At 40.6% G+C, this 24980-nt stretch overlaps 3 protein-coding genes across 4 annotated transcripts; all 3 read left to right on the top strand.

The window, feature by feature from the left end:
• Positions 1–863: 863 nt before the first annotated feature.
• Positions 864–21879, top strand: LOC146461872 (substance-K receptor-like). Of its 2 annotated transcripts, none has more exons than XM_085086275.1 (2): positions 864–1311; positions 20212–21879. In XM_085086275.1, the coding sequence occupies exon 2, from the start codon at positions 20370–20372 to the stop codon at positions 21477–21479; it is 1110 nt and encodes a 369-aa protein (XP_084942401.1). In that variant the 5' UTR covers positions 864–1311; positions 20212–20369; the 3' UTR covers positions 21480–21879. The 2 variants fall into 2 exon arrangements, with proteins under 2 accessions (XP_084942401.1, XP_084942400.1); XM_085086274.1 differs by lacking the exon at positions 20212–21879 and adding an exon at positions 11903–14792.
• LOC146461873 (uncharacterized) lies at positions 14652–16478 on the top strand. Its single transcript, XM_085086278.1, has 4 exons — positions 14652–14791; positions 14880–14954; positions 15200–15355; positions 15883–16478. Exons 1-4 carry the CDS (start codon positions 14724–14726, stop codon positions 16178–16180), a joined length of 597 nt encoding a protein of 198 aa, XP_084942404.1. The 5' UTR covers positions 14652–14723; the 3' UTR covers positions 16181–16478.
• A 1563-nt stretch (positions 21880–23442) lies between the features above and the next one.
• On the top strand, positions 23443–24805 carry LOC146461871 (uncharacterized). The gene is made up of 2 exons (XM_085086279.1): positions 23443–23597; positions 24205–24805. The coding sequence occupies exons 1-2, from the start codon at positions 23521–23523 to the stop codon at positions 24500–24502; spliced, it is 375 nt and encodes a 124-aa protein (XP_084942405.1). The 5' UTR covers positions 23443–23520; the 3' UTR covers positions 24503–24805.
• The last annotated feature ends 175 nt before the right edge of the window (positions 24806–24980 follow it).

The following is a 24980-nucleotide window of genomic DNA, read 5'->3' as shown; positions in this document are numbered from 1 at the left end:
ATTCAACCAGTGCCGCTCGTTATAAATTTCCCAAAACTTAAAAAATTTCCATATTTCCACTTACTGCCCAAAGAACCACGCTATTCTTACATTTAAAATATCACTACCAAATGGCCTGTTTCGTACTCTCAAAGGGTAGGAATTTTTTCCTTAAACATCAGTTGAAAAAGCGTATACGGTCAGTCTCTTTCATAGCCTCCCACGCAGACGTTCTTAGGGGTTCGTCACGCGTTCCTGCCTCGCGAACGTCTGCTGACGTTCGTGGGGCAGGAACGCGTGACGAAGCCCTAAGAACTTCTGCGTGGGAGGCTATCTCTTTCACGAACTTTGTCTCCTTGCTGCTCAACTATTTTCGCTCGACTGGGAAGCTTCCGACTGCATCATATAACACTCCTAAGCAGTGCAAGGAATTGTTATCAACCCTAGCAGCCTCGGGCCTCAGGAAAATGGTATACAAACATTCAGTTGGTCATGCTAAAATTACATTCCTCAAGGTCTTCTAATTACAGCGAATTTCCGTAGAGTAAAAGTTTGATATTTGTTTCCTCGCCGTCAGTTAACAACTTGATACCAATATTTTGCTCCTCGAATTTACGGTGTTGCCTGAAGTTATTCTGTGTGATCACGTTCTTTGCTAATTAAAAGAGCCGCTATTCATTAATGGTGACCATAAGAAGCTTAAAACAAAGAACATTTTTATTTCCAAGGGCGTTAAAACCCACTTACTTAAGTCATCCATAAACCTAAATAATGGACTCTCACTAAGGCATCAATCAAGTCGAATTTGGATGGCGCCATATGTGTGTGTGTAATTCTGGCTCGGCATTTTTCATTTCTGAGAACAAATAATACTGCTTCCTCTGTTAAAGCACAGAACCCCCTCATTTTTACCTGCACGACTCAGGTACACTGGACTTACTTTAGCAAACCCTTTTGGTTGTTTTTTTTTTTTTTTTTTTTAAGGGATTACTCCAGTGTCCTTGTTTTTGATAGAATCTTAATCATCTGGATTGCGTTTCCAAATTATGTCCTCCATGCCGTTTAGCCGGCATGCACAAAGGCAAGGAAAAGAAAAGAATTGCTCTCTTAAAAAATTAGAATACTAAGAACAAATGACCTGGTCAACTGCGTTGATGAAACCAACCATTCGTATAATCGGGATAGTCAGAAGTGAGATTAGCTCTAGTGATTGACTTTTGGAAAACAGTGGAGATTGAGTGAACCAGTATACTTCTTTTTACAGTATACTCTAGCGGTATACCAGTATACCGCGAGAGTTTAATTAGCCACTTGGGTCGCTGATACATAGAGGTATGTGGAGTCCTCTAAAGAACTGGCCCTGGTTGTTCAAAGAGCGGATAACTTTATCCAGTGGATAAGTCACTATCCAGCGGTGCAAATGTATACCAAACAATTCTTCTGGCAAGTTTTCCACACAATCCCATACTTAAATTAGACATACACTTCTACTCTTTACACAAGTTGCAGGGCTTTAGGGAAATTCTTGCACACATTTATTTGCCGCATAGCAACCTATCCAGTGGATAAAATTATCCACTCTTTGAACAACTGGGGCCTGAAAGTAACTAGAATACGACAAAATTTCAGTATGGAAAATATGTCTATCCACACTAAACGTTTGATCTTTCATTAAGTCTCAAGGGAAAGAAACTTCCTCGATTTAAATTTAGGTTTAACTGATTAAGTATTTAATGAAGCTATCAGAATTTCCCGTTACGACCGGGTGACATCGACAAACGGCCAAGAACATCGACAAACAGCCGATGAAAACAAAAGCGACCTTCTATTTTTACCGTTTAATAATGAACACCCCTGGTTGGACGCGACAAACCCGACTGTTTTCCTGTTTTGACATTGAAAAGAGCTATTGCGAGTACCATCGCTTTATAGCTTTGAGTGCACGACGCTTTACAGTACGTCTTTTAGTTCAGAGCCAGAACTTTTACTCTGTGCAGCGTCGGATGCGCCATGTTTACAGACAAACGCGTCTTTTGCTATTTACTATAGGGCAAATCCAGTAGGACCAGTAGGCAAGTAAAAACTAGCGATATAATGTTCCGACGTTTCGGCGACGTCATGACGCCATTCTCAAGGAACATTATATCGCTAGTTTTTACTTGCCTGTGTATTTCTAAAGCATTATTAATTTAAATCCAGTAAGGGTCCGCTATTTCGGCACCTTGTGAATCTCGTCATGTTTATTCGACCTGTTCGAATCAGTGAGTTCTTGGAGCGAGATTGAATTATAAAAATAAACGCTAAAAGCGATCGACGGTTCGACCGTTCAACGGTCCGTACCAAGTTTGGTGTTAAGGATGACTTAGAATAAACCATGCATATTAATATGCAATTGTAATGTCTTTGAATCGATAAGTCGCCAAAGTGCATGAGAGTGCTAAAGTATTTACATAGAAACATAAAAAGCTAGTAGAGTAAATAACCTTACATGAATCACATGATGACAAGTGATTAGATATTAATAGTAATAAAAACGCTAAAAGGTGTAGTAAGAAACAATGAAGTATGGGATAATTAATAAACAACTTCGCGTGGATAAAATCACATTGTTTGTTTAGCTTTGGTTTGAACTCACGGATGAAGGGCATGTCGAGCTTGTGCTAATATTTCCTCAGGAGTTTCGTGCAATGTTCTCTGGCTCCTTCAAGTTCCATCCAGGATCCCTCGAACAAAACACCATCCTACAATTTATGGAGGCGTAAATTATGGAGACCGAGTGTCCGCAACTACAAGTTCCTAGAGAGCGAAAAGTTCCCATTAGAATCGCCATCGCACGCAAACGACTGGGTGATCTTAGCCGGGAGGTAAATGTCAACGTCCGTCCGTTTACACTAGCCTTAAGATCAAGGATGAAAATGAGAATTCCAGTTTTAACAATCTTTAGTGTTTGCGAATTGTAAAGTAAAATTTATTGAGTGAATCTGTGGAGTTAAAGCATTATACATTGGAAATTTCATCAGTGCGCGAAGCGCACGCATTGAAATTATAATTTCACGAGCAAACCGAAATAAGATATAATAGCGTATTCTCCCCGTTTTCCCGCCAATTCAAGCCATTTCAAAGTCAAATCGAGGCTATAGAGCCTCGCTTCCGTGTTCTCCCCTTTCATTCTCCAAAATCGGTGAGCGCAAGGGAGCGGAAGAAGACGAGTTAAGACGTAGGATAGGAAACAAAATAACTTTATTGTTATGTAGTAACCGCTTTGCACGTGAAAAACGAATGCACTACATTGATAATAAACAATGAAGTGATAAACGCAACAATTATGGAGTACAAACGTGTGCTCAAACATTCCTAAAGAGTGGAATATCGTAACTATCAAAAAATGCATGACATACAGCTTGAATATGAAAAACTACAACATTGATCAAGTCACTGTAAGTCTCCATTAGGCCTCTTCCAAGGGTCTTGACTGTCACTACACATCCTAGTTGTGCTTAGCACCTGGAAGGAGGAAGCAAACCGAAATAAGATTTTGTCTCTTAAATCCCTTATAGGGAACATAAATGGGTGGGACAGGGTGGGACGCTATTATATCTTATTTCGGTTTGCTCGTGAAATATTAATTTCAATGCGTGCGCTTCGCGCACTGATGAAATTTCCAATTTCACTTCACAAACCTCAATAAGATATAATAGCGTATGTTCAAAGCACCTAACCTTCCTGGAGCACCGTGGCCTGGAAGGCATCCTGTCCTGTCCCCTCAGAGACAATATCCCTTAAATAGTGTCTTCTGAAAGTGGACTCTTTCTTCCACTTTGCCATGTTCATTATCTCCTGACATGAGAGCCCTTTAGCTTTGGCCTTAGAGGTTGAAGCACCTCTGGTTGAATGAGCTCGAAACTCAGAGGTGTCAACCCCTGATTCTTTCATCATTTGTACTAACCACCCAGCAATTGTACAAGGAACTACCTCCTTATGTGGCTTGATATAGCTCAACAGTAGCTGATTTTTATTGCAATCAGAGCGCCATCCTTTAGTGCGTTCTAAATAACAATTTATGGTTGAGACAGCACATAAGTCAGGGTTAGTGTCAAAGGCAGTGAATGTCAACTTAAGGGGACACTGACCTTTCTTCCTAGATTTTGTTAACCGACCAAGCTCAAAGACTATGCAGCTCTCTTTTACTGTCATGTATCTTAAATCAAGAGCCCGAAGGTCTGAGGATCTGCCTGCTGAAGCAAGAGCAAGCAGCATACTCAGCTTAAGGGTCAACTGTTTGTCCGAAAGGTTGGCATCACATCCTAGAGTGCAAATATGATCTAGCACCCTATCAACATCCCACATCACCACATACCTTGGTTGTGGTGGCCTGGCATTGAAACATGCGTTCAATACTTTGCAAACCAACTCATGTTGCCCAGCCTTACAGCCTTCAATGGGCTTGTGAAATGCTGAGATTGCTGAGCGGTGGTTATTAATTGTACGATAGCATCTGCCTTTGTTAAACATTTCTGTGAGGTAATCAGCTATAGAGGCCACAGTGGAGCAAAATGGATCAATTTCTCTCTGATGACACCAGCCACACCACTGTGACCAGGTGCTATTGTAAGCGCTCGTAGTTCCCTTGCGCCAGGAGTGGGAGCTGAGTAACTCGGCAGTTTGCTCTGAAACTCCTTTTGCAAGGATGTTTTGCCTGAAACCATCCAAGCCGCTAGTTGTAAGCTTCCTTGTAGAACAAGGGGGTGTGGCTGTTGACTGGGAGACATAAGGATGTTCTCGAGAGGGGGGAGCAGAACTGGCTGTCTGCAATACATTTCTAGTAGAACTGGGTACCATGCTTGTGTATGCCAAGTTGGTGTTATCATAACTATTGTTGCCAGGTCTTTCCTGATCTTTGCCAGACAACGGCAAATCATTGAGAAAGGTGGAAAGCTGTAACCTTTCAGTTTCGACCAAGGAATCTGAAAGGCATCTGTTGCCTGGGCAAATGGGTCTGGAAACCAACTGACATAGTTCATCAGTTGAGCATTGAGACGGTCGGCAAACAGGTCTATCTCTAGGGGCCCCCAGAGTTGGTCTAGCGCCTGGAATATGCTGGGATTCAGTTTCCAACTGCTCGAGTCCCGGAAGTGCCTGGACTCCCAGTCTGCCTCGTGATTGTATTTTCCAGGAAGATATTCTGCTGTCAGTGTAATTTGTTTGGTCAGAGCATAACCCCATAATTCCTGGGCTATCCCTACCAATACCGAGGATCGTGTTCCCCCCATTTTCAATACATAAGCCACTGCTGTCCTGTTGTCCATTCTCAGGTGGACATGCAACTGCCTTTCTTTGGCAGTGAAAGCTCTCACAGCAAACAATGCTGCTTTCAGCTCCAATGCATTGATATGAAGGGTGTTTGATTCCTGCTGAGACCAAAGTCCCCTTGTGCGAACCCCTTGGCAGACTGCTCCCCAGCCCTGCAGTGATGCATCTGTCGTTATTACCAGGTCGGGGGCTGGAGTAATTATTGACGGACCATTCCAGGTGGAAATCTGATCCACCCACCATTGAAGGTCGTTCTGACAATTCTGGTTGAGTGATACCATTGTCTCGTAACTCTTTCCTGCTAGCAGACCTTTCACTTGCAACATTTGCAAGGGTCGGTAATGCAAGGGTGCAGGGAGAACAGCCTGCATTGACGAAGTCAGTTTCCCAATTATGTTGGCTAGGGTTCTGACGGAGGCAGTTTTTTCCCGAATCAGGTCTCTGCAAGACTGGATGGGTTGATTCATTTTTCCTTTGGCAATGATAAGTTCATTTCCATTGAATTTATCACAAAGCCTAGGCACTCCATGCAATGTGAAGGATCTAACACTGATTTCTTCCAGTTCATTACAAAACCCAAATTCTGAAGTAACCAGAGGGTTGAGTCTCTGTCCCGCAATATTCCCCCCCGAGTCTGATTGAACACAATGATATCGTCTAGATAGACAATCATCCTCAGGCCAAATCTGCGTAACAGGGCCACCACTGGTTTCAACAGCTTTGTGAAGTAAAGAGGGGCAGGAGCTAGACCAAAAGGGAGGCAAGTGAACTGATACCGTGTGCCCCCCCAAATGAACCTCAGGAAAGGCTGATGCTGCTGGCTCATGGGTACACAAAAGTAAGCATCTTTGAGATCTATCTTGATCATGAAATCCTTTTCCTGAATTATATGTTTGAGGAGGTGCAATCCCTCCATTTTGAAGTGTTGATACACTATGTGGGAATTCAACCTCTTGAGGTTGATCACTGGTCTGCTCCCCCCGTCTTTCTTTGGAACCAGAAATATTGGACTGATAAACTCCCCTTTCATTGGAGAGACCACCTGAATCGCCCCTTTTTGCAACATCGCTGCAATTTCCTGCTCTATGTTTTCTTTCTCTGACTGATTGTGAGATATATGAGGGGGCATATTTGTCTGGAGTGGAGTTTGTTGAAAGGGAATCACCACACCAGTGACTATTTGTAAAATGTACTGATCTTGTGTCAGTAATCTCCAATTGGTTTGAAAAAACTGGAGTCTCCCTGCCAATGGCAGAGACCTGCTTAAAACTGATGTGTCCAACCCTAGTTTTCTTAGAGCTGGTTGGATGTCTGTTGGGACTATCTGTAATGACGTCTCCAGAATTTCTTTTGCAATCTGGGGCTTGTCTTTTTGATTCAGGTGCTCTCTTTTTGACCCTGAATTTAACTGACTTGCCTTTTGGATATCCTTTGTAGTTAGAGCTCTTTCCTCGGAAGGAGACAGACTTGCCCCCACCTCTGCTCTGAAATGAGGGCCCATGACGAAAGGGCTGAGAGCTTCTGGAATCTTGCCTAGAATACCTTTTGCCTCAGTAGACCTGAGGGGACGGCCGGGAAGTGGAACCAGTAATATGGTGTGAAATCTCCTTTGTAGATTTCCTAATCATTGTTGCTGTACGGAGAGCCTTGTAGAACTTTTTCCCAAACAAAGTCTTATGAGACTTGGTTAATGAAGTCCCGTGTTTAGTAAGAAGGTTTTAGGCTTTCTTCATGTCCCCTGTGAGGCGAAAGAGGACTGCCAGCCTACGTGTATAAGAAAAGCTTACTTTTGCCTGTCCCAGAAGAGAGACAGACTGTTCCACCAGCCTAAGGCAGTCAAATAAATCGAGATCTTCACTGGATTCCCCAGTGCGAACTTTTTCTGAAGTAAGCCATAATTTCCCAAGTGGTCCCATGACATTAGTGAGTCGGGACTGAACCTTGGATAGATTGTTGTCACTTTCACGACCATATGACTTTCCGAGAGACTCAAATATCTCGTCCAAATAATCATCGACTGCTGGGGTTTTGAGACAATCGATACTGGGTACTGGGTTGGAATCCAGGACTGTCTCATGAATGGATTTGTCTTTTACATAAGTAGTGAATTTGTCATTCACGTATTTCACCATGCCCTTTGTCAAGTCAAGCTTGTGACAGGCTTTGGTTTCCGTGTCAAAACGCACGTATTCATCACCCTCGTGCTTCGGCGGGGTGTTGTTACTAGTATCTCGCTCAGCCAGTTTTTGACGTTTCTTGTGAGCCGTGTGTCTATATCCGACTTGCTGGAGTCACTGTCTTCACTCGATGAAGAGCCAGACTCACTGGAACTACTAGAACTGCTTGAGGACTCCTAACTTTGCCTCCGTGAAGCAGGTAACTGAGAGCCTTTCGACCGTTCCGTTGAAGGCGTAGAACTAACCCTCTTATCTGGGGTGATTGCCTCATCTGAAACCGCAGTAGAAATCTCTTCGTTATCCGCCATCTGTATATTAGCTTTTCCAAGCAGGATGGCTGAATTTGCGAAGGATTCGAGCGAATTTTTGAAGCCGACGAGCAGCGGGAAGCGAACTAGCGCGAAGCCATTTTGGAGAATGAAAGGGGCGAACACGGAAGCGAGGCTCTATAGCCTCGATTTGACTTTGAAATGGCTTGAATTGGCGGGAAAACGGGGAGAATACGCTATTATATCTCATTGAGGTTTGTGAAGTGAAATTGCGTGACTGTACGGTAAACGAATCGAATTTTAAAAAGTTTACCCCACGCAATCAGAAAAGTGATGTTTTTGAGCGTTTTCAATGAGAAAGGAAAATTTTCAGTTATAACGGTGGTTGAAAGTTAAATTCCATGCAATCATTAAAAAAAAAGAAGCGGATGAAAACGAGGGACCACAGCTTCTTGTTCCTTGAAAGTATAATTTTTCATATTGCAGTGTAAGAGGAGCGTGCGTGCGTTCGTCCGAATCGGACGTATCGAATGAGCGGAACAAAATCTGTCTCCATACTCCTTCACCCTTGGTGATGAAACGTAAGCGCCTGTTAAACTCCGATGACAAGAAAAGGCCGCAAGAACAAACGAGGTGAACAAGGCTCTCTAGAAGTGGAGGAAGAGCTCAGCGACGCCAAACGAAGCAACATGGCCGCGAGTGAAGCTGGAGAGAATACGGAGATGGCAGAAAATTCGTCAACGGAACCTAGCTTAATTGAAATTAGAGAAATGCTAGCGAATATTCAAACGTCAATAGCAAATATCTTAAGGAAAGAAAAATAAGTTAAAACAGAATTAACGGAATTGACAGGGACGGCGGCCCCTGTTGTCAACTGGGGGCGGGGGAGGGGGGCTTGAAAACAAACGTCGGGGTCGCGAGTTTGTACGGGGGTCTGGAGCCATCCTCCTCCAGAAAATTTTGAAATCTAGAGGCTCGGAAATGGTTTTTTCAACATTCTCCATGAGTTATTTTATGTCGAAAAGTTTACTTTTTGAGATGATTGTTTAAAATTTTCAATTGCTTTTAACCTCCCGTAGGCGACTACTTGACACACAATCTGCTGTATCTCTCACGGGCGGAAATTGACAAATGTGTCGCCGTAACATATTTAGCCGGGAGCAGGGAATCATCGAGTTTGGATTCGAGTTCGAGTTCGAGTTAGAGTTCGAGTTAGACTTTGAGTTGGACTTCGAGTTAGACTTCGAGTTGGACTTCATGAAAAATCGATAATATCGATTTGACACACGAAATCAATTTATCGATTTTTACCGATTTCCGTTATCAATCAGTAAAAGTCATCCGTAACAATCGCTTACGCCTGTTTCTACCCATCGGGCGACGATCGTTTTCTCACAGGGGACCACCGCCGCTTGTATTATTTCAACAGACGCGTAATGATCAGACACTTTGTTCAATCACGTTCTTAGTTGTATCAACAAACTCAATTTGACTGGCGAGCCCCTGAGCCGCTTGAATAAAATTTGTCAGCCTATTTGACTCCACAAAATGAATGTGAGTCACTCGCACGTGTTAAGTTTCGAACTGGTGGGAGCTATTAAAAGTGTATGGATGAGAAAAGAAACCCGCGATTACTAGCCACGCAGAAAATTCAAAATTATGAATGCACGGAAAAGACAACTAACCGCCAGGCTATATCTTTCGGGTAATTAAAAATCTGACCTACTGTAGTTTAATACTAGTTAAGCCACTCCACCGTCTAAGCATATAAAGCTACGGACAGATAAATCCAACGACAAAACGTTATTTGTTTATTCAGTATCTTCCAAAAGACTGTTTAGATCGATGGTGAAACGAAGACAACACTTATATTGTATCGCCATACAAGAGAGAAAATCAGTGGAACTAAAACTCACTGAAATCGCGCTCAATCGCTCCAAAAACCACATAGGAGAAAGGACAACAGACAAGGGAGTTCAGGTAGATGTATTTGTATTGAAAATTCGTTGGTATTTTTAAATTGAACGGATCAAAACTGTTTTCTTTTGTTGTACACCATTTTCTTTTTCGTATAGACCATGCTTAGTATCTACATTTTTCGAAAAAAAAAATATCGTATACTTGTGCCATCCTTCGTTTGGAAAAGAAGGGGGGAGGGGGGGTCCGATTTCCTTTGGGAGCCCTTCCCGAGCGCGCTCTCAAAAAATAACGAAGTATTTTGCTTTTTGTATTTTTGTATTGGCAAAAAAAAATAACGAAATATTTTGCTTTTTGTATTTTTATAGTAGTACAACTCCGATTCCAACTCGAACTTCAACTCGAAGTCTAACTCGAATCCAAACTCGATGATTCGGGATTCCTGTTAATGAAAATCCGCCACCGTGAGTTTCCCAAAATTTCTCTTTCTCATTCAATGTTAATCGCGATTTGATAAACGCCGGCATGCCGCAGACTGATTCTTTAGTGCTGATTTATTTACTCGTGACTTTGGCTTCCCTTCAGAGCCGATCACCTCAGTGGAGGTGGTTCGGATTTCCCGATTTCATTCCTATTCTGTAACAAAGTTTTAATTTGACAATTGATGACTTGTCACCGATACGTAACATTCCTCTATATGATAACCGAGACACGTTTTTTACGACTTGATGACACAAAGCGGAAAGCAAAGGTGACGAAACCTGGAGCGCAATCAGATACTCCAGAAAAAGCTCTCACAAATCCGTAGAAAAGTTTTCTAAGGATTTATGAGAGATATCAGGAGGTACTTACAGTACGCGATGTTTCCGTCCTCTCGTGTTAAGTGCTTCAAAGCAATGGAGGGTAAGTATTATATAGTGACGAAATTTTGTGCTCTTGCTTTTTGAAGACAGTTCAGGTAATAAATGCAAAAAGCTTCCGGCAATAGGCAAACATACTGAACCAATCAGGAACAGTTATCTTGCCTTAATTCATGTAATCTTACTGCTCTGTGAAGAGGATAACGGTGTCTGGAGAAAAAATATTGTACTATTCTAAAGGGAGGAGAAACAAATTGGGGATAGGTGTTAAATTAATTGACTTAGGCAATAGCAAACGCCTAGGCAGACGCAGTTCCATCTACACCCTCCCCCCTCCTAACCGAAATAACTATCAAATGAGATCTCAAAAGTAAACAAACGGCAGCTGCTTTTTTAAGGATGCCGTGTGTTTAATTGTGATGACACTGTTGGCACAATTATCTTTTAAGAATTGCGAGGGGATGTTCCTTCTCTTAGGTCTATGGGAAAACTTTTCCACAATACTGTTCCACCGTAATTAAGGCTTTTCTTAAAATTATCAGTGCGTCGTTTAACAGTGAACTGTCCTTGCATGGCACACGCAGGCAACAGACAAATTTGTGAACGGGTTAGGATTCGTTGGCCAGAATTGATATTATGCACGCATGCATGCATGCATGCATGCATGTATGTATGTATGCATGTATGTATGTGTGTATGTATGTATGTGTGTATGTATATGTCGATACAAGATTTTGCATGTAATTGTGCTCTACAAAATAGTTTGAAAGACGGCCCAACTGACAATAAACACGCACTGCCTTGAATAAACAAAGCAAATGTGTCTCGATTAGCTCGATGTTAATAAACATTTCGGGCTACTGGCTGCGTCCCTCTTAGGTTTAGCCAGGTGAAGTTCTCAGAAGTAGCTAAAAATGCGAGAAATTTTAAAATTAATGCTTCAATTGCTCGAGAAAGCAATTCCAATGACAGGCAAGCATCTTCAGAAAACCTAACGTCAAAATGAGTTGCGCATCTGCCATCATGAATTGGCCACCAAGTCTTAATAACCTGAAGCTCGGTAAAAATGGCTAGCATTTAACACGTCATAGAGACTCGGGGTAGAATTTCCAGTGCAGAAAATAAGCTTTCATGTTATCAACTCAAAATATTTCATATTAGGTGCGTTTTACTAGTACGGACCCAATTTTTCAATCCAATTTGTCGCCTTGCGTCTTTTGAAAACGTCTAGATCTGAGAGTTAAATTTAAGCATGCTTTCAATGTAATTCCGAGTTGATTGGCATATGTATCCTGTGAATATTTTGAAGATTTATAAGCGCAAAAAATTGCCAGGTAACCATTACATGTAATTTAGTACAATTACTAAATTTTACCTTTATTCTTTATAGATACGACGTACGTAAGCAAGACAAGAGACAAATAGAATAGTGGGGAGCCGACTCAGCGTAATACATTACCGCTGATTACAATCTCACAGCAAAGGAGTTTTTCTTTCTGTTTGAAGCTCGAAAGGGTACTCTCTGAAGTAAAGTGACAAAGAAGTGAAATGTCTTGGCTGAACATTACGACCGGTGCAAATGAAACTGAACGTAGCGGCGTCGGGTTTAACAACACCACAATCACAGATGGGCCTAATGGTTATGACCAGTACAGAGAACCAACATGGCTGCATATTTTGCGTCTTGTTCTTTTCTCGTTTATAATCCTGGCCGGTCTCATTGGTAACTCGGTAATCTGCAAAGCAGTATGGAGCATGCCTTTCCAAAAACCGTTTTCATACTACCTCGTTGCTAACATGGCCTTTGCAGAAATCCTTAGTAACCTGTGCTCGACTTTCATGCTGGCAGACTGGGAAATCGACTCTTCTAACGTGATCCTCCGTAACATGACATGCATTTTGAATCCACTACAAGTTCTTTCACTCATGGTTGTCACTTATTCAATGGCTGCCATCGCGTTCTATCGTTACAGAGTTCTCATAAACCCTTTTTCACAAGCACCGGCAAGGAAAGCAAAAACTTTGATCATTTCCTGTTTGTGGCTAATGCCTGCAGCCATCTGCGTCCCAACGTTCTTAGGATTTAAGTTCGAACAAGGCAAATGTGCTCTACAGTCTGTGTTATTCAACAAGACACATGTGATTACTAGGTTTGTGTTGAATTTTGCCGTGCCTTACTTTGCTATTTTAGTTTCTTATGGAGCAGTGGCTTTAACCTTACGGAAGCGAATCGTAAAAAGAGCTGCACGAGGGAAGAGCTTAATCAATCATTCTTCAACAGCTGTTGTTGAAATTGAAGGGCCAGTTGAACTCCAAAACAGGCAAAGAGAAGGAAACTTTGGAGAACGTCAAAGGAGTGCTTTGAATGTGGCATGTAATCACAGATGCACTAAACCGGAAAACACCAACCTTGAGAAAGATCTGCTAAAGATGATCTATGCTATTATTCTCATCTTTATGATATGTTACTTTCCATACCAAGCTGTTTTTCTTTGGGAGAAAATCGTCGAAGCAGATTCGTGGCAATTTTATTATCACTTGCTGTTGCAGAAATATGGGTTTCTTCTGACATGCCTGCCTAGCGCATTGCACCCTCTATGTTACGGAACAATGAACAGGTTTTACGCCAATGCATTCACAAGGATTTTTCTTTGCAAGAAGACCTGACCTGAAATACACATAGCACCGAAAAATAATTTGCGTTTTTTTAGTCCGCTAGTGTATTAGTTTGGTGCAAATTGAGTAAAGCTAAGTTTTAGTTCTTGTGTTTTGCACAATTTTTATCTTCTTGCTCGACTCGCTAAAAAAACCCCAGAAATCTTGCCCATAATCATAGGTTTTTAGTGCAAATGAAGACAATTAGAGCAACATAGAAAACATGGGGGAAATGTTTCCTGAAGGAATTCAAGGCCACATGCAAAAACTGAGCTGGTGAATATGAGCTAAAACAACAAAGAATGATCTAAAATGCTCTATAGGATTGGTTTAGCAACAATCCGTTCATATGTCATAGATGTTTTTGTTAAATTATATACCCAAGAATGAGTTATTTTTGTATTTTCGTTACAAGTTACTGTAGAAGAACGATGTTTTGGTTGGCTACTCGATTTTATATGTTCAGTTATCTGTGTTGAATCGCACAATATTCCCTTCTAATTTAAAACTTTTGAAAACTGTTCAGCTTAAAATAATATTGAAAGTTCAGTTCTCTGTCTTGAAACCCAAAGATTATTAACTGAATCTACAATACCATCCAACGGTCCTGTGTTTTCCTTTTGACTTAAAACTTTTTGAAGCTCCTTGTATAGTTATCTAGTCACATTGTGTTAGTATTGAATTAACCAAGAGTCAGATAATTTGTCTCATGGGAGATTGTTTAATATTTCTGAGGAGTTGTTTAAATAAGAGTTGCAAGAAGAATCTAGTGCCCAGTTGTTCAAAGCCAGGTCCAGCTAATCCTAGCTGTTTCAAGTTTAATGATCAATAAGATTTCTTCCAAAAGATTTTTGCCTCTTAGTTTTGACTCAGACTATTCTTCTCCATTAGCTTAAAATTAGCTTTTAAAAATGATCACGTTAGGAGGTTGAATTAAACGGCCATCGTTTTTCGAAAAGTTACGTTTCCTGTGACCGGGAAAAACGGAAGAAAAAACTTTTTTGCGTTTTCAGTTGAAAACGAATGCATATGTGCCGGGTCGGGCAAAAACGATTCAAAAACGCTATGTGTGGACAGAAATTTTTAAAACGGAAAAAAGAAAACTTGCGTTTACAAGCGGAAACGGATACGTGTGGATAAGGCCTTGCACAATCAAGCAGATGCAAATGAACTCAACACCAACTGTTACTGAGAATTGTGAGGAAAATTACATTGAAAGTTGACAGAAAAAGTAGCTTAGACTGCAATGCTGCTATCTCTTACAAGAAAGTAAGGTAAGGTTGCGCTGTGTATAAACTATCTTGTTTGCAAATTGTCTCGCAATGCCCTCTTCAGCGTTGCGTTGCGGGTTGCAGAAAATCCCTTCGTGTAGATGTTGCGCGTGCTGAAGGTTGCGCGCGCGCGTCTGTGTAAAGAGCGCACGCTTATTTCTGATTGGTCTTTCGATCAAGACATCACAATAGGCATTCAACGTAAAAAGACAGTTTCGGTGGATAAAAACTGCGAGAGGTCTTCGTTGAAGTTTTCCGTGTGTTTTTATTTCCAATTTTGCGAATATGGGGATTCTTAAAGCCATTAGACGCTTGAATTGCTTTGGTTCAGGTAAAAGAAAGCAAACTTCAAGGTGAGAATACTTCACGGCGTTTAAAAAGAAAATTATTGCCGATTCTTTGTCTGAAGATTTTTAGCACCGCTATTTTATTGTTCAACAGGAAACAACTGGAAAAAGAATTGAGTCACATAAATGCATCAATCCGTGTAATGGAAGAAAAGATTGAGACCACAAGGTACCAGGTTTCGATTTTTGTCAAGAACCTATCCTTACTTGGCGCGCTGGGCATCGGTTTCATTATTCCCGCGCTTGGAATCGATCGCATATTTTCCCGCGCTTGACATAGCTTTGCATGTTTTTGCTTCTAGTTCTGATTGGTTCATTGCCTCATTCATTGCGTCATGATTGGCCAGATGTGGTTAGAATACGCGACTTTTGAGAAAGTATTTGTTAAATAATCAAGAACTGATTTTTTTTTAGGTGGATCATCGATGAATGCAAGCAACAGCAATTAGCAGAGGAACAAGAGCAGGTTGCTATAGACACCAGAAGCCAGCTGATGGGTCAAGTAGGACAGATAGAAATTGAACTGAACGAAGCATTAGAGCAACGCCAAACGACAATGGTCGACATCATGTAAGTTTGAAAACGCATATTGCGCATGCACAGCAGGTCCCCACCTCTCGGGTTCTCGGAACATGGGCATAGTCGGTATACTCTCCTATTTTTATAAGAACGTGTGATTTTGCGGCCGAGGCTGAAGCCAAACTAAATGTTCTTATTTTTTCAACATTCTTATAAAAAAGGATTGCTTACTCTTAGAACTGTCTACCCTTTAACATAAAAATCTCACCAGAGAGGTCAAAGAAATTGGCGATTTATGCAGCAAAGATACAAACAACAACAACATCGTCAAGTTCGGGAAAAAAGGTCGTTTTGGCGTCTAGTATTGCAGGATCTAGCCAGCTGGTTTTTAACCCCATTTTAACGGTAAATTCACTTATCCATTAAGGGATCTTGTTTGATAAGTCATTTTAAAAAGTTGCTTTGGTAATGTCATTAACAGTTGACTGTCCTTGAAGACAGAAAATGTTATTTAAGCCTATGTACATGGTGTTATATTTTTTCTTGTACAAAAAGTAACAAGTAGTTTCTCTTCACAGTGAAACCGGCCTCAGAAAAATGGCTCTAGAGAAAGACGTCGAAGCCTTAGAGAAGAGGTTAACGTTCTTTTGGAATGAACTGAATCAAAACGACCCGGATCCAAGACAAACTGCCAAAACATGGCGAGAAAATCTTCGACAAATGCGTTCACAGAGTGACATGCACAAAGCAGTGTTAAAGCCGCCTCTGATTACAATTAGGGAAGATGAGGCTATTTGGATGGATAGGAAACTAAGTTCTGAAAGCTTGGAGTGGCAGAGTGAAGAAAATGTTTCAGAAATGGCCACTCCCCTTTGAACTCAATTCCGTGATGTACCGTACCCGCTTATTTCAAACAATCAACTGATTAATCTATGTACAAAAGACTAGCTTGAGATAGCAGACGCCCTTATTCTCTGGCTCGGGTTTTTGCGCGCCAGAAAATGTTTCCCGGCGAGTGAAACAAGAGCCGGGAATGTCGTCTGCTCTGGCAAGAAGAGCGAAATCTTGCCGAAACAAAGAAACTCACATTTTTCAGGTACTAACTTAAACAAGAAGCTTGTTCCTTGTATTTTCAGACATTGTACCGGAAAATATACTAATAAATTTATAGCGGGTGTAATTGTTTATTGAAAATAACTGTGTAACAGTTGTGTCGAAACAGTTTTGTCGTTCGGTGACATTGCGCCCCAACAAAACCCTGAAAATTAAAGGAGTTTCGGAATTTCAGATCATGTCAGATGAGCTTGCGCCGTGTTGCATAACCTTATTCACCTCTGATAACACGTAGATGTATGTGGTCTCAGTGGTTTTTTTTCAAATGGCACCCTCAAGGATATCCTTCTAGCAGAGAGTTTCTTTCTGGCAAGTGCAGTTTAGCATGTACGAAGTCGTTTGCGTCTCTACTGAGTATTTCGCGTAGTCGGCTTGTTTATTTCTCTCAAGGTACGCTAAGCATACCAGACTGACATAATTCCCGTGCAGTGGTTTTCAGAGGTGTGGGTTGGGAGGGGACAATTGGAAGAAGTCGTGATATTTTGGCAACAAGTTTTTGACTTATTACAACTGATTAAAATTTCTGCGGGAAAATCACTCGTCGGCTGCGGAGAGTAGTCGAGATCTTTTACGGCATATAACGTCTCTAAGACGAATAATAATAGAATAATTTGTGCGTTAGTTTCGAAAAATAGAACACACAGTATTTGTTCCCAACGTAAAATTTACTATGTCAGGATCGTACCTAGTATTTTTTGTCTGTGGGGGCAAACTCCGCACACCCCTCACAGGGATCTCCCGTATACACACAGGGTTTCTAGTTGGACGTTTTTGTTTTCACTTCTACACAGAAAGTTGCCTCTACGACCTTTAGAGAAAAAAAAACACACTGATGCTTTTTGTCTTAAAATGTCATGACTTTTTATGGAGTTAACACCTTGTTTAGCTTGAATCAAACATTGTCCATCATTTAATGGTAAATTTAAAACACAGTCGATGTGCTGCTGGACGTAAACAAAGGGGAAAAAATCACTGAGCTTCCACAATTCAAACGCACTAAAACAGTGGAGCAAAGCATTTGGAAAAAAGACAGTCGTAACTTAGTACAATTCAAGCCTTTTGTTACTGTGACATGTTGCATAGCTCTATAACACGCTACAACAATTACTAGAGAACCAAAACACCAAATAGCCGTGCGAAGAAACACAACTCCTTGTGACAAAAACTAGTAGCCGGAACCGGCATTACAACAACTACAGAATGAACCTCATTGAACGATACAAGCAATGATTAATTTCTGTCCTAACATTACACAAATCCCAACAAGAAAGGCACTTAAAACTATCACGCACTTAAAAGAGCAAACCAAACCAAACTGAAATGTCCTATGTGGCATAAAAGCACCTTCGTTGAACACACAGAGTAAGAGGTCATATTCAAAATGGAGAGAATTCAAAAGAGGAAAATCAAAAATCATTAGGCACAAATGACCTGTGAGGATGAACATACGATGGTTAAATCCAAGGCTCTATCAAATCCTCCAAACCTGCTACAAATACTTGGGAGTAGCGCAGGTTTACTCGTGTAAGCGAGATTTAAAAAGGCTAAAACGCGCACCAGGGAGTGGCATAGGCTTGTCAGTCTTAATTTACACACCAAATTCTAAACCATAGGCAGCCCAAAATGACAAAATCATTATTTTCATAAGAAAACTCGTACTGGCTTTTGCTTTGAAAGATTTTCCAAAATAACTATTTGGAATTCACATTGAAGGAATGTTTTTTCAGTCGATTTTCTTGTGATTTCGGACCAATATAGCTACAAGAAATAGCTCACCAAACTCAAACACTATGTCAGAAAAAAAAATTGAATTTTCCTGGCGGGGTTAGCTGCTTCCTCTGCCGGCCCGGTATGTAGCTCAGAATAAAGCTTTAGAGTGGGAGTCAAACAGGAAGACAATAGTTTAACAAAAGGCTAGCCTGCATAGCAAGGGTTTCCATTGGGTTTTGTGCATTAGTTTCGCTGTTTGATTGTGCGATATCCGTGCGGTCAAAAAGCGAAAAAAAATGGACAAAACCCAAATGGAAACCGCGCTCACTACGCAAGCTAACAAAAGGTACGCGGATAGGTCGCAGTTACACATGAACGCTAATTTATAGTTATGATATTGACCGATAGCAATTCACTGCTTTTGCTGATCTGAAATAAGTTACAGAAATGGTTTTCGCTTAGGTGATTATTTTTTTTATATATATTTTAACAGCGAAACTTAAGCAAACAAAATAGTCATAATTTTCTACGCTCATGATATTTTTCGGGATACTTTTCCAGCGCTCGAAGCAGTTGAGTATGAGCAGAAGTCCATTGCTCATGGTTGCATATATTCCCGAGCTTGCATCGGCGAACTAGCCACGACACCTTTTCAGTTAGCAAGTTCTCTGTTGCAGTCATTTTTCTTCAGAAATACATAAATTACCATATTTTATTCACTCTTCGGTTCTCAAGAGCGAGCACAGTGACTTCTCCTTTCATTTCAACTTTGAACAAACCGGCACATTTATACAAAAGCTCATTGCTGCCGTTCTTTTTCAAAGAAGTGTCCTAGTGTTGTTCTATTCTCGGAATAGCATGTCTTGTGCTTCGATTAAAATGATAGCTCGTGAACAAGACCAATGGTTTTGTGTTGTAGTTTAAGACAACAAAAATGCAGGTTGGGTTTGAAAACCGTTCAATTTGCGAATTGTTTACTGTGATGGCAGGTGCCGTCCTTTATTTGGTGAACTCGCTTTAAATGTGATAAAATCGAATCCACACTCTGTCTGTTCGGCTTTTAGCCGGATCATTCAAAGTAAAGTGTATTGCTTACTGTTTTTTTTTTTTTTTTTTTTTTTTTTTTGCCACTTCCCTTTTATCTGCAGTTTGAATTCCGATCGATACGAATGATATTGGACGTTCAATTGGACGTTCGAAGGGATGTTCCTTCTCTTAGGTCTATGGGAAAGCTTTCCCATAATACTGCTTCACTGTAATTTTATAAAGCTTTTCTTAAAATAATCAGTGCGTCGTTTAACAGTGAACTGTCCCTGCATGGCACACGCAGGCAACAGACAAATTTGTGAACCGGTCAGGATGCGTTGGCCAGAATTGATATTACGATTCTTACGATGTTTGTTTTATATGTCGATATAAGAATTTACATGTAATTGTGCTCTACAAAATAGTTTGAAAAACGGCCCAACTGGCAAGGAACACGCACTTCCTTGAATAAACAGAGTAAATGTGGCTCGATTAGCTCGATATTAATAAACATGTCGGGCTACTGGCTGCGTCGCTCTTAGGTTTAGCCAGGTGAAGTTCTTAGAAGTAGCTGAACATGCGAGAAATTTTGAAATTAACGTTCTGATTGGTCGAGAAATCAATTCCAGTGACAGGCAAGCACCTTAAGTAAACCTAACGTCAAAATGAGTTGCGCATCTGCCATCATATGAATTAGCCACCAAGTCTTTAAAAACCCGAAGCTCGGTAAAAATGGCTAGCATTTAAGACGTTAAAGAGACTCAGGGTAAAATTTCCAGTGCAGCAAATAAGCTTTCATGTTATCAACTCAAAATATTTCATATTAGGTGCGTTTTACTAGTACGGACCCAACTTTTCAATTCAATTTGTCAAGCCTTGCGTCTTTTAAAAACGTGTAGATCTGAGAGTTAAATTTAAGCATGCTTTCGATGTAATTCAGTTGATTGGCATATGTATATCCTGTAAATACATTGAAGATTTATAAGCGCAAAAAATTGCCATGCAATCGTTACGTGTAATTTAGTACAGATATTAAATTTTACCATTATTCTTTATAGATACGAGGTACGTAAGCAAGACAAGAGACAAATAGAACAGTGGGGAACCGACTCAACGTAATAAATTACCGCTGCTTACAATCCCACAGCAAAGGAGTTTTTCTTTCTGTTTGAAGCTCGAAAGGGTACTCTCTGAAGTAAAGCGACAAAGAAGTGAAATGTCTTGGTTGAACATTACGACCGGTGCAAATGAAACTGAACGTAGCGGCGTCGGGTTTAACAACACCACCATCACAGATGGTTTTGGGCAGTACAAAGAACCAACGGGGCTGCATATTTTGCGTCTTGTTCTTTTCTCGTTTATAATCCTGGCCGGTCTCATTGGTAACTCGGTAATCTGCAAAGCAGTATGGAGCATGCCTTTCCAAAAACCGTTCTCATACTACCTCGTAGCTAACATGGCCTTTGCAGAAATCCTTAGTAACCTATGCGCGACTTTCATGCTGGCAGACTGGGAAATCGACTATTCTAACGTGATCCTCGGTAACATGACATGCATTTTGAATCCATTACAAGTTCTTTCACTCATGGTTGTCACTTATTCAATGGCTGCCATCGCGTTCTATCGTTACAGAGTTCTCATAAACCCTTTTTCACAAGCTCCGGAAAGGAAAGCAAAAACTTTGATCATTTCCTGTTTGTGGCTAATGCCTGCAGCCATCTGCGTCCCAACGTTCTTAGGATTTAAGTTCGAACAAGGCAAATGTGCTCTACAGTCTGTGTTATTCAACAAGACACATGTGATTACTAGGTTTGTGTTGAATTTTGCCGTGCCTTACTTTGCTATTTTAGTTTCTTATGGAGCAGTGGCTTTAAGCTTACGGAAGCGAATCGTAAAAAGAGCTGCACGAGGGAAGAGCTTAATCAATCAGTCTTCAACAGCTGTTGTTGAAATTGAAGGGCCAGTTGAACTCCAAAACAGGCAAAGAGAAGGAAACTTTGGAGAACGTCAAAGGAGTGCTTTGAATGTTGCATGTAACCGCAGATGCAGTAAACCGGAAAACACCAGCCTTGAGAAAGATCTGCTAAAGATGATCTATGCTATTATTCTCATCTTTATGATATGTTACTTTCCATACCAAGCTGTTTTTCTGTGGGAGAAAATTGTCGAAGCAGATTCGTCGCAATTTTATTATCACTTGTTATTGCAGAAACATTTGTTTCTTTTGACATGCGTGCCTAGCGCATTGCACCCTCTGTGTTACGGAACAATGAACAGGTTTTACGCCAATGCATTCACAAGGATTTTTCTTTGCAAGAAGACCTGACCTGAAATGCACATCGCACCGAAAAATAATTTGCGTTTTTTTAGTCCGCTAGTGTATTAGTTTGGTGCAAATTGAGTAAAGCTAAGTTTTAGTTCTTGTGTTTTGCACAATTTTTATCTTCTTGCTCGACTCGCTAAAAAAACCCCAGAAATCTTGCCCATAATCATAAGTTTTTAGTGCAAATGAAGACAATTAGAGCAACAGAGAAAACATTGGGGAAATGTTTCCTGAGGGAATTCAAGGGCACATGCAAAAACTCCAGTGACTCTGAGCTAAAACAACAAAGAATGATCTAAAATGCTCTATAGGGTTGGTTTTGCACCAATCCGTTCATATGTCATAGATGTTTTTGTTAAACTATATACCCAAGAGTTATTTTTGTATTTTTGTTTTTTTTTATGTTTGATTGGCTACTCGATTTTATATGTTCAGTTATCTGTATTGAATCCCACGATGTTCCCTTCTGATGTAAATCTTTTTAAAACTGTTCGGCTTGAAATAATGTTGAAAGTTCAGTTCTCTGTCTTGAAACCCAAAGATTATTAATCTACAATACCATCCAACTGTCCTCTTTGTATAGTTATCTAGTCACATTGTGTTAGTATTGAATTGACCAAGATTCAGATAATTTGTCTCATGGGAGATTGTTTAATATCACTGAAGAGTTGTTTAAATAAGAGTTGCAAGAAGAATCCAGTGCCCAGTTGTTCAAAGCCAGGTCAAGCTATTCCTAGCTGTTTCAAGTTAAATAATCAATAAAATTTCTTCCAAAAGATTTTTGCCTCTTAGTTTTGACTCAGGCTATAATCTTCTCCATTAACTTAAAATCAGCTTTTAAAAATGATCAGGTCAGGAGGTCGAATTAAACGGCCATCGTTTTTCGAAAAGTTGCGTTTCCCGTGACGGGGAAAAAGGAAGAAAAAAACTTTTGCGTTTTCAGTTGAAAACGGATGCATATGTGCCGGGTCGGGCAAAAACGATTCAAAAACGCTATGTGTGGACAGAACTTTTTAAAACGGAAAAAAATTTGCGTTTGTAAACGAAAAACGATACGTTTGGACGGAGCCTCACACAATCAAGCAGATGCAAATGAACTCAACACCAATTGTCACTGAGAATTGTGAGGAAAATTACATTAAAATTTGACAAAAAAAAAGTAGCCTAGTCTTCTACGGTCCAACCTCTCATAAGAAAGCGAGGTAAGGTTGCACTGTGTATTAAATGTATTTTTTGCAAATTGTCTTGCACTGCGCTTTTCACTGTTGCGTTGCAGGTTGCAGAAAATCCCTTCGTGTAGATGTTGCGCGTGCTGAAGGTTGCGCGCGCGCGTCTGTGTAAAGAGTGCGCGCTTATTTCTGATTGGTCTTTCGATCAAGACATCACAATAGGCATTCAACGTAAAAAGACAGTTTCAGTGGATAAAAATTTCGAGAGGTCTTTGTTGAAGTTTTCCGTGTGTTTTTATTACAAATTTTGCGAATATGGGGATTCTTAAAGCCATTACACGTTTGAATTGCTTTGGCTCCAGTAAACGAAAGCAAAATTCAAGCTAACAATACTTCACGGCGTTTCAAAAGAAAATTATTGCCGATTCTTTGTCTGAAGATTTTTATCACCGCTATTTTATTGGTTTAACAGGAAACAACTGGAAAAAGAATTGAGTCACATGAATGCATCAATCCGTGCAATGGAAGAAAAGATTGAGACCACAAGGTACCAGGTTTCGATTTTTGTCAAGAATCTATCCTTTCTTGGCGCGCTTGGCATCGGTTTCGTTATTCCCGCGCTTGGAATCGATCGCATATTTTCCCGCGCTTAGCATCAGTTTGCATGCTTTTGCTTCTACTTCTGATTGGTTCATTGTCTCATTCAGTGCGTCATTATAGACCAGACGTGGTTAGAATACGCGCACTTATTTGAGAAAGGATTTGTTTAATAATCAAGAACTGATTTTTTTTTTAGGTGAATCATCGATGAATGCAAGCAACAGCAATTAGCAGAGGAACAAGAGCAGGTTGCTATAGACACCAGAAGCCAGCTGATGGCTCAAGTAGGACAGATAGAAATTGAACTGAATGAAGCATTAGAGCAACGCCAAACGACAATGGTCGACATCATGTAAGTTTGAAAACGCATATTGCACATGCACAGCAGGTACCCACCTCTGGAAACATGGGGAAAGCCGGTGTATTCTTCTTTTTTATAAGAACGTCTGATTTTGCGGCCGAGGCTGAAGCCAAACTAAGTGTTCTTATTTTTTCAAAGTTCTTACAAAAAAGGATTGTAAACTCTTAGAACTGGCTAGCCTTTGGCATAATAATTTCACCAGACAGTTCACAGAAATCAGTGATTTATGCGGCAAAGATACAAACAACAACAACAACATCGTCAAGCTCGGGAAAAAAGGTCGTTTTGGCGTCTAATCTTGCAGGATCCAGCCAGCTAGTTTTTAACCCCATTTTAACGGTAAATCATGAAGTGAACGAGATTCTAAATTTTTAACAGTTAGAGGCCATAATCTGCCTTCAGATATCCATTAAGGGATCTTGCTCGATAAATCAGTTTAAAAAGTTGTTTTGGTAATGTCATTTTCCAAATTTAATGACATTGACTGTCCTTGAAGACAGAAAATGACAGAAAAAATGACGGAAAATGTTATTTAAGCCTATGTACTTGGTGTTATATTTTTCCTGTACAAAAAGTAACAAGTAGTTTCTCCTTACAGTGAAACCGGCCTCAGAAAAATGGCTCTAGAGAAAGACGTCGAAGCCTTAGAGAAGAGGTTAACGTTCTTTTGGAATGAACTGAATCAAAACGACCCGGATCCAAGACAAACTGCCAAAACATGGCGAGAAAATCTACGACAAATGCGTTCACAGAGTGACATGCACAAAGCAGTGCCAAAGCCGCCTCTGATTACAATTAGGGAAGATGAGGCTATTTGGATGGATAGGAAACTAAGTTCTGAAAGCTTGGAGTGGCAGAGTGAAGAAAATGTTTCAGAAATGGCCACTAACCTTTGAACTCAATTCCGTGATATACCGTACCCGCATATTTCAAACAATCAACTTGTTGATCTATGTACAAAAGACTATCTTGGAGAACAGACGCCTTTATCCTCTGGCTCTGGTCTGAGTTTGCGCGTCAGAAAATGTTTCCCGGCGAGTGAAACAAGAGTCGGGAATGACGTCTGCTCTGGCAAGCTAAAAAGCTATTGCCGAAGCAAAGAAACTCACATTTTTCACGTACTGACATACACAAGAAGCTGGTTCCTTGTATTTTCAGACATTTGTACCGGAAAATATACTAATAAATTTGCAGCGGGTGTTATTGTTGTTTGTTGGAAATAACTGTGTAACAGTTGTGTTAAACCAGTTTTAGACTGCAAGCAGTCCCTTTTTGGTTAGTCGAGAGGGTGCGCTCACAGCGCAGCGATACTGGAACGAGGAGAAATAAACGAGAAGAGACTTTCCCCTTTTCCCCGCCTCTCACCAAGCCACT

This window comes from Pavona decussata, unplaced genomic scaffold (assembly GCF_977016875.1).
Source record: "Pavona decussata unplaced genomic scaffold, jaPavDecu1.1 SCAFFOLD_193, whole genome shotgun sequence".
Taxonomy (NCBI): Eukaryota; Metazoa; Cnidaria; class Anthozoa; order Scleractinia; family Agariciidae; genus Pavona; species Pavona decussata.
This window is presented reverse-complemented; position numbering and strand designations above follow the sequence as displayed.

Bases quoted from the DNA above. Each gene is read 5' to 3' on its own strand.
- LOC146461871 (XM_085086279.1), top strand. From the start codon at position 23,521: ATGGCTCAAGTAGGACAGATAGAAATTGAACTGAATGAAGCATTAGAG. The intron at 23,598-24,204 runs GTAAGTTTGAAA...TTCTCCTTACAG, and splicing joins ACGACAATGGTCGACATCAT to TGAAACCGGCCTCAGAAAAA.
- LOC146461872 (XM_085086274.1), top strand. From the start codon at position 12,061: ATGTCTTGGCTGAACATTACGACCGGTGCAAATGAAACTGAACGTAGC.
- LOC146461873 (XM_085086278.1), top strand. From the start codon at position 14,724: ATGGGGATTCTTAAAGCCATTAGACGCTTGAATTGCTTTGGTTCAGGT. The intron at 14,792-14,879 runs GTGAGAATACTT...ATTGTTCAACAG, and splicing joins AAAAGAAAGCAAACTTCAAG to GAAACAACTGGAAAAAGAAT. The intron at 15,356-15,882 runs GTAAGTTTGAAA...TTCTCTTCACAG, and splicing joins ACGACAATGGTCGACATCAT to TGAAACCGGCCTCAGAAAAA.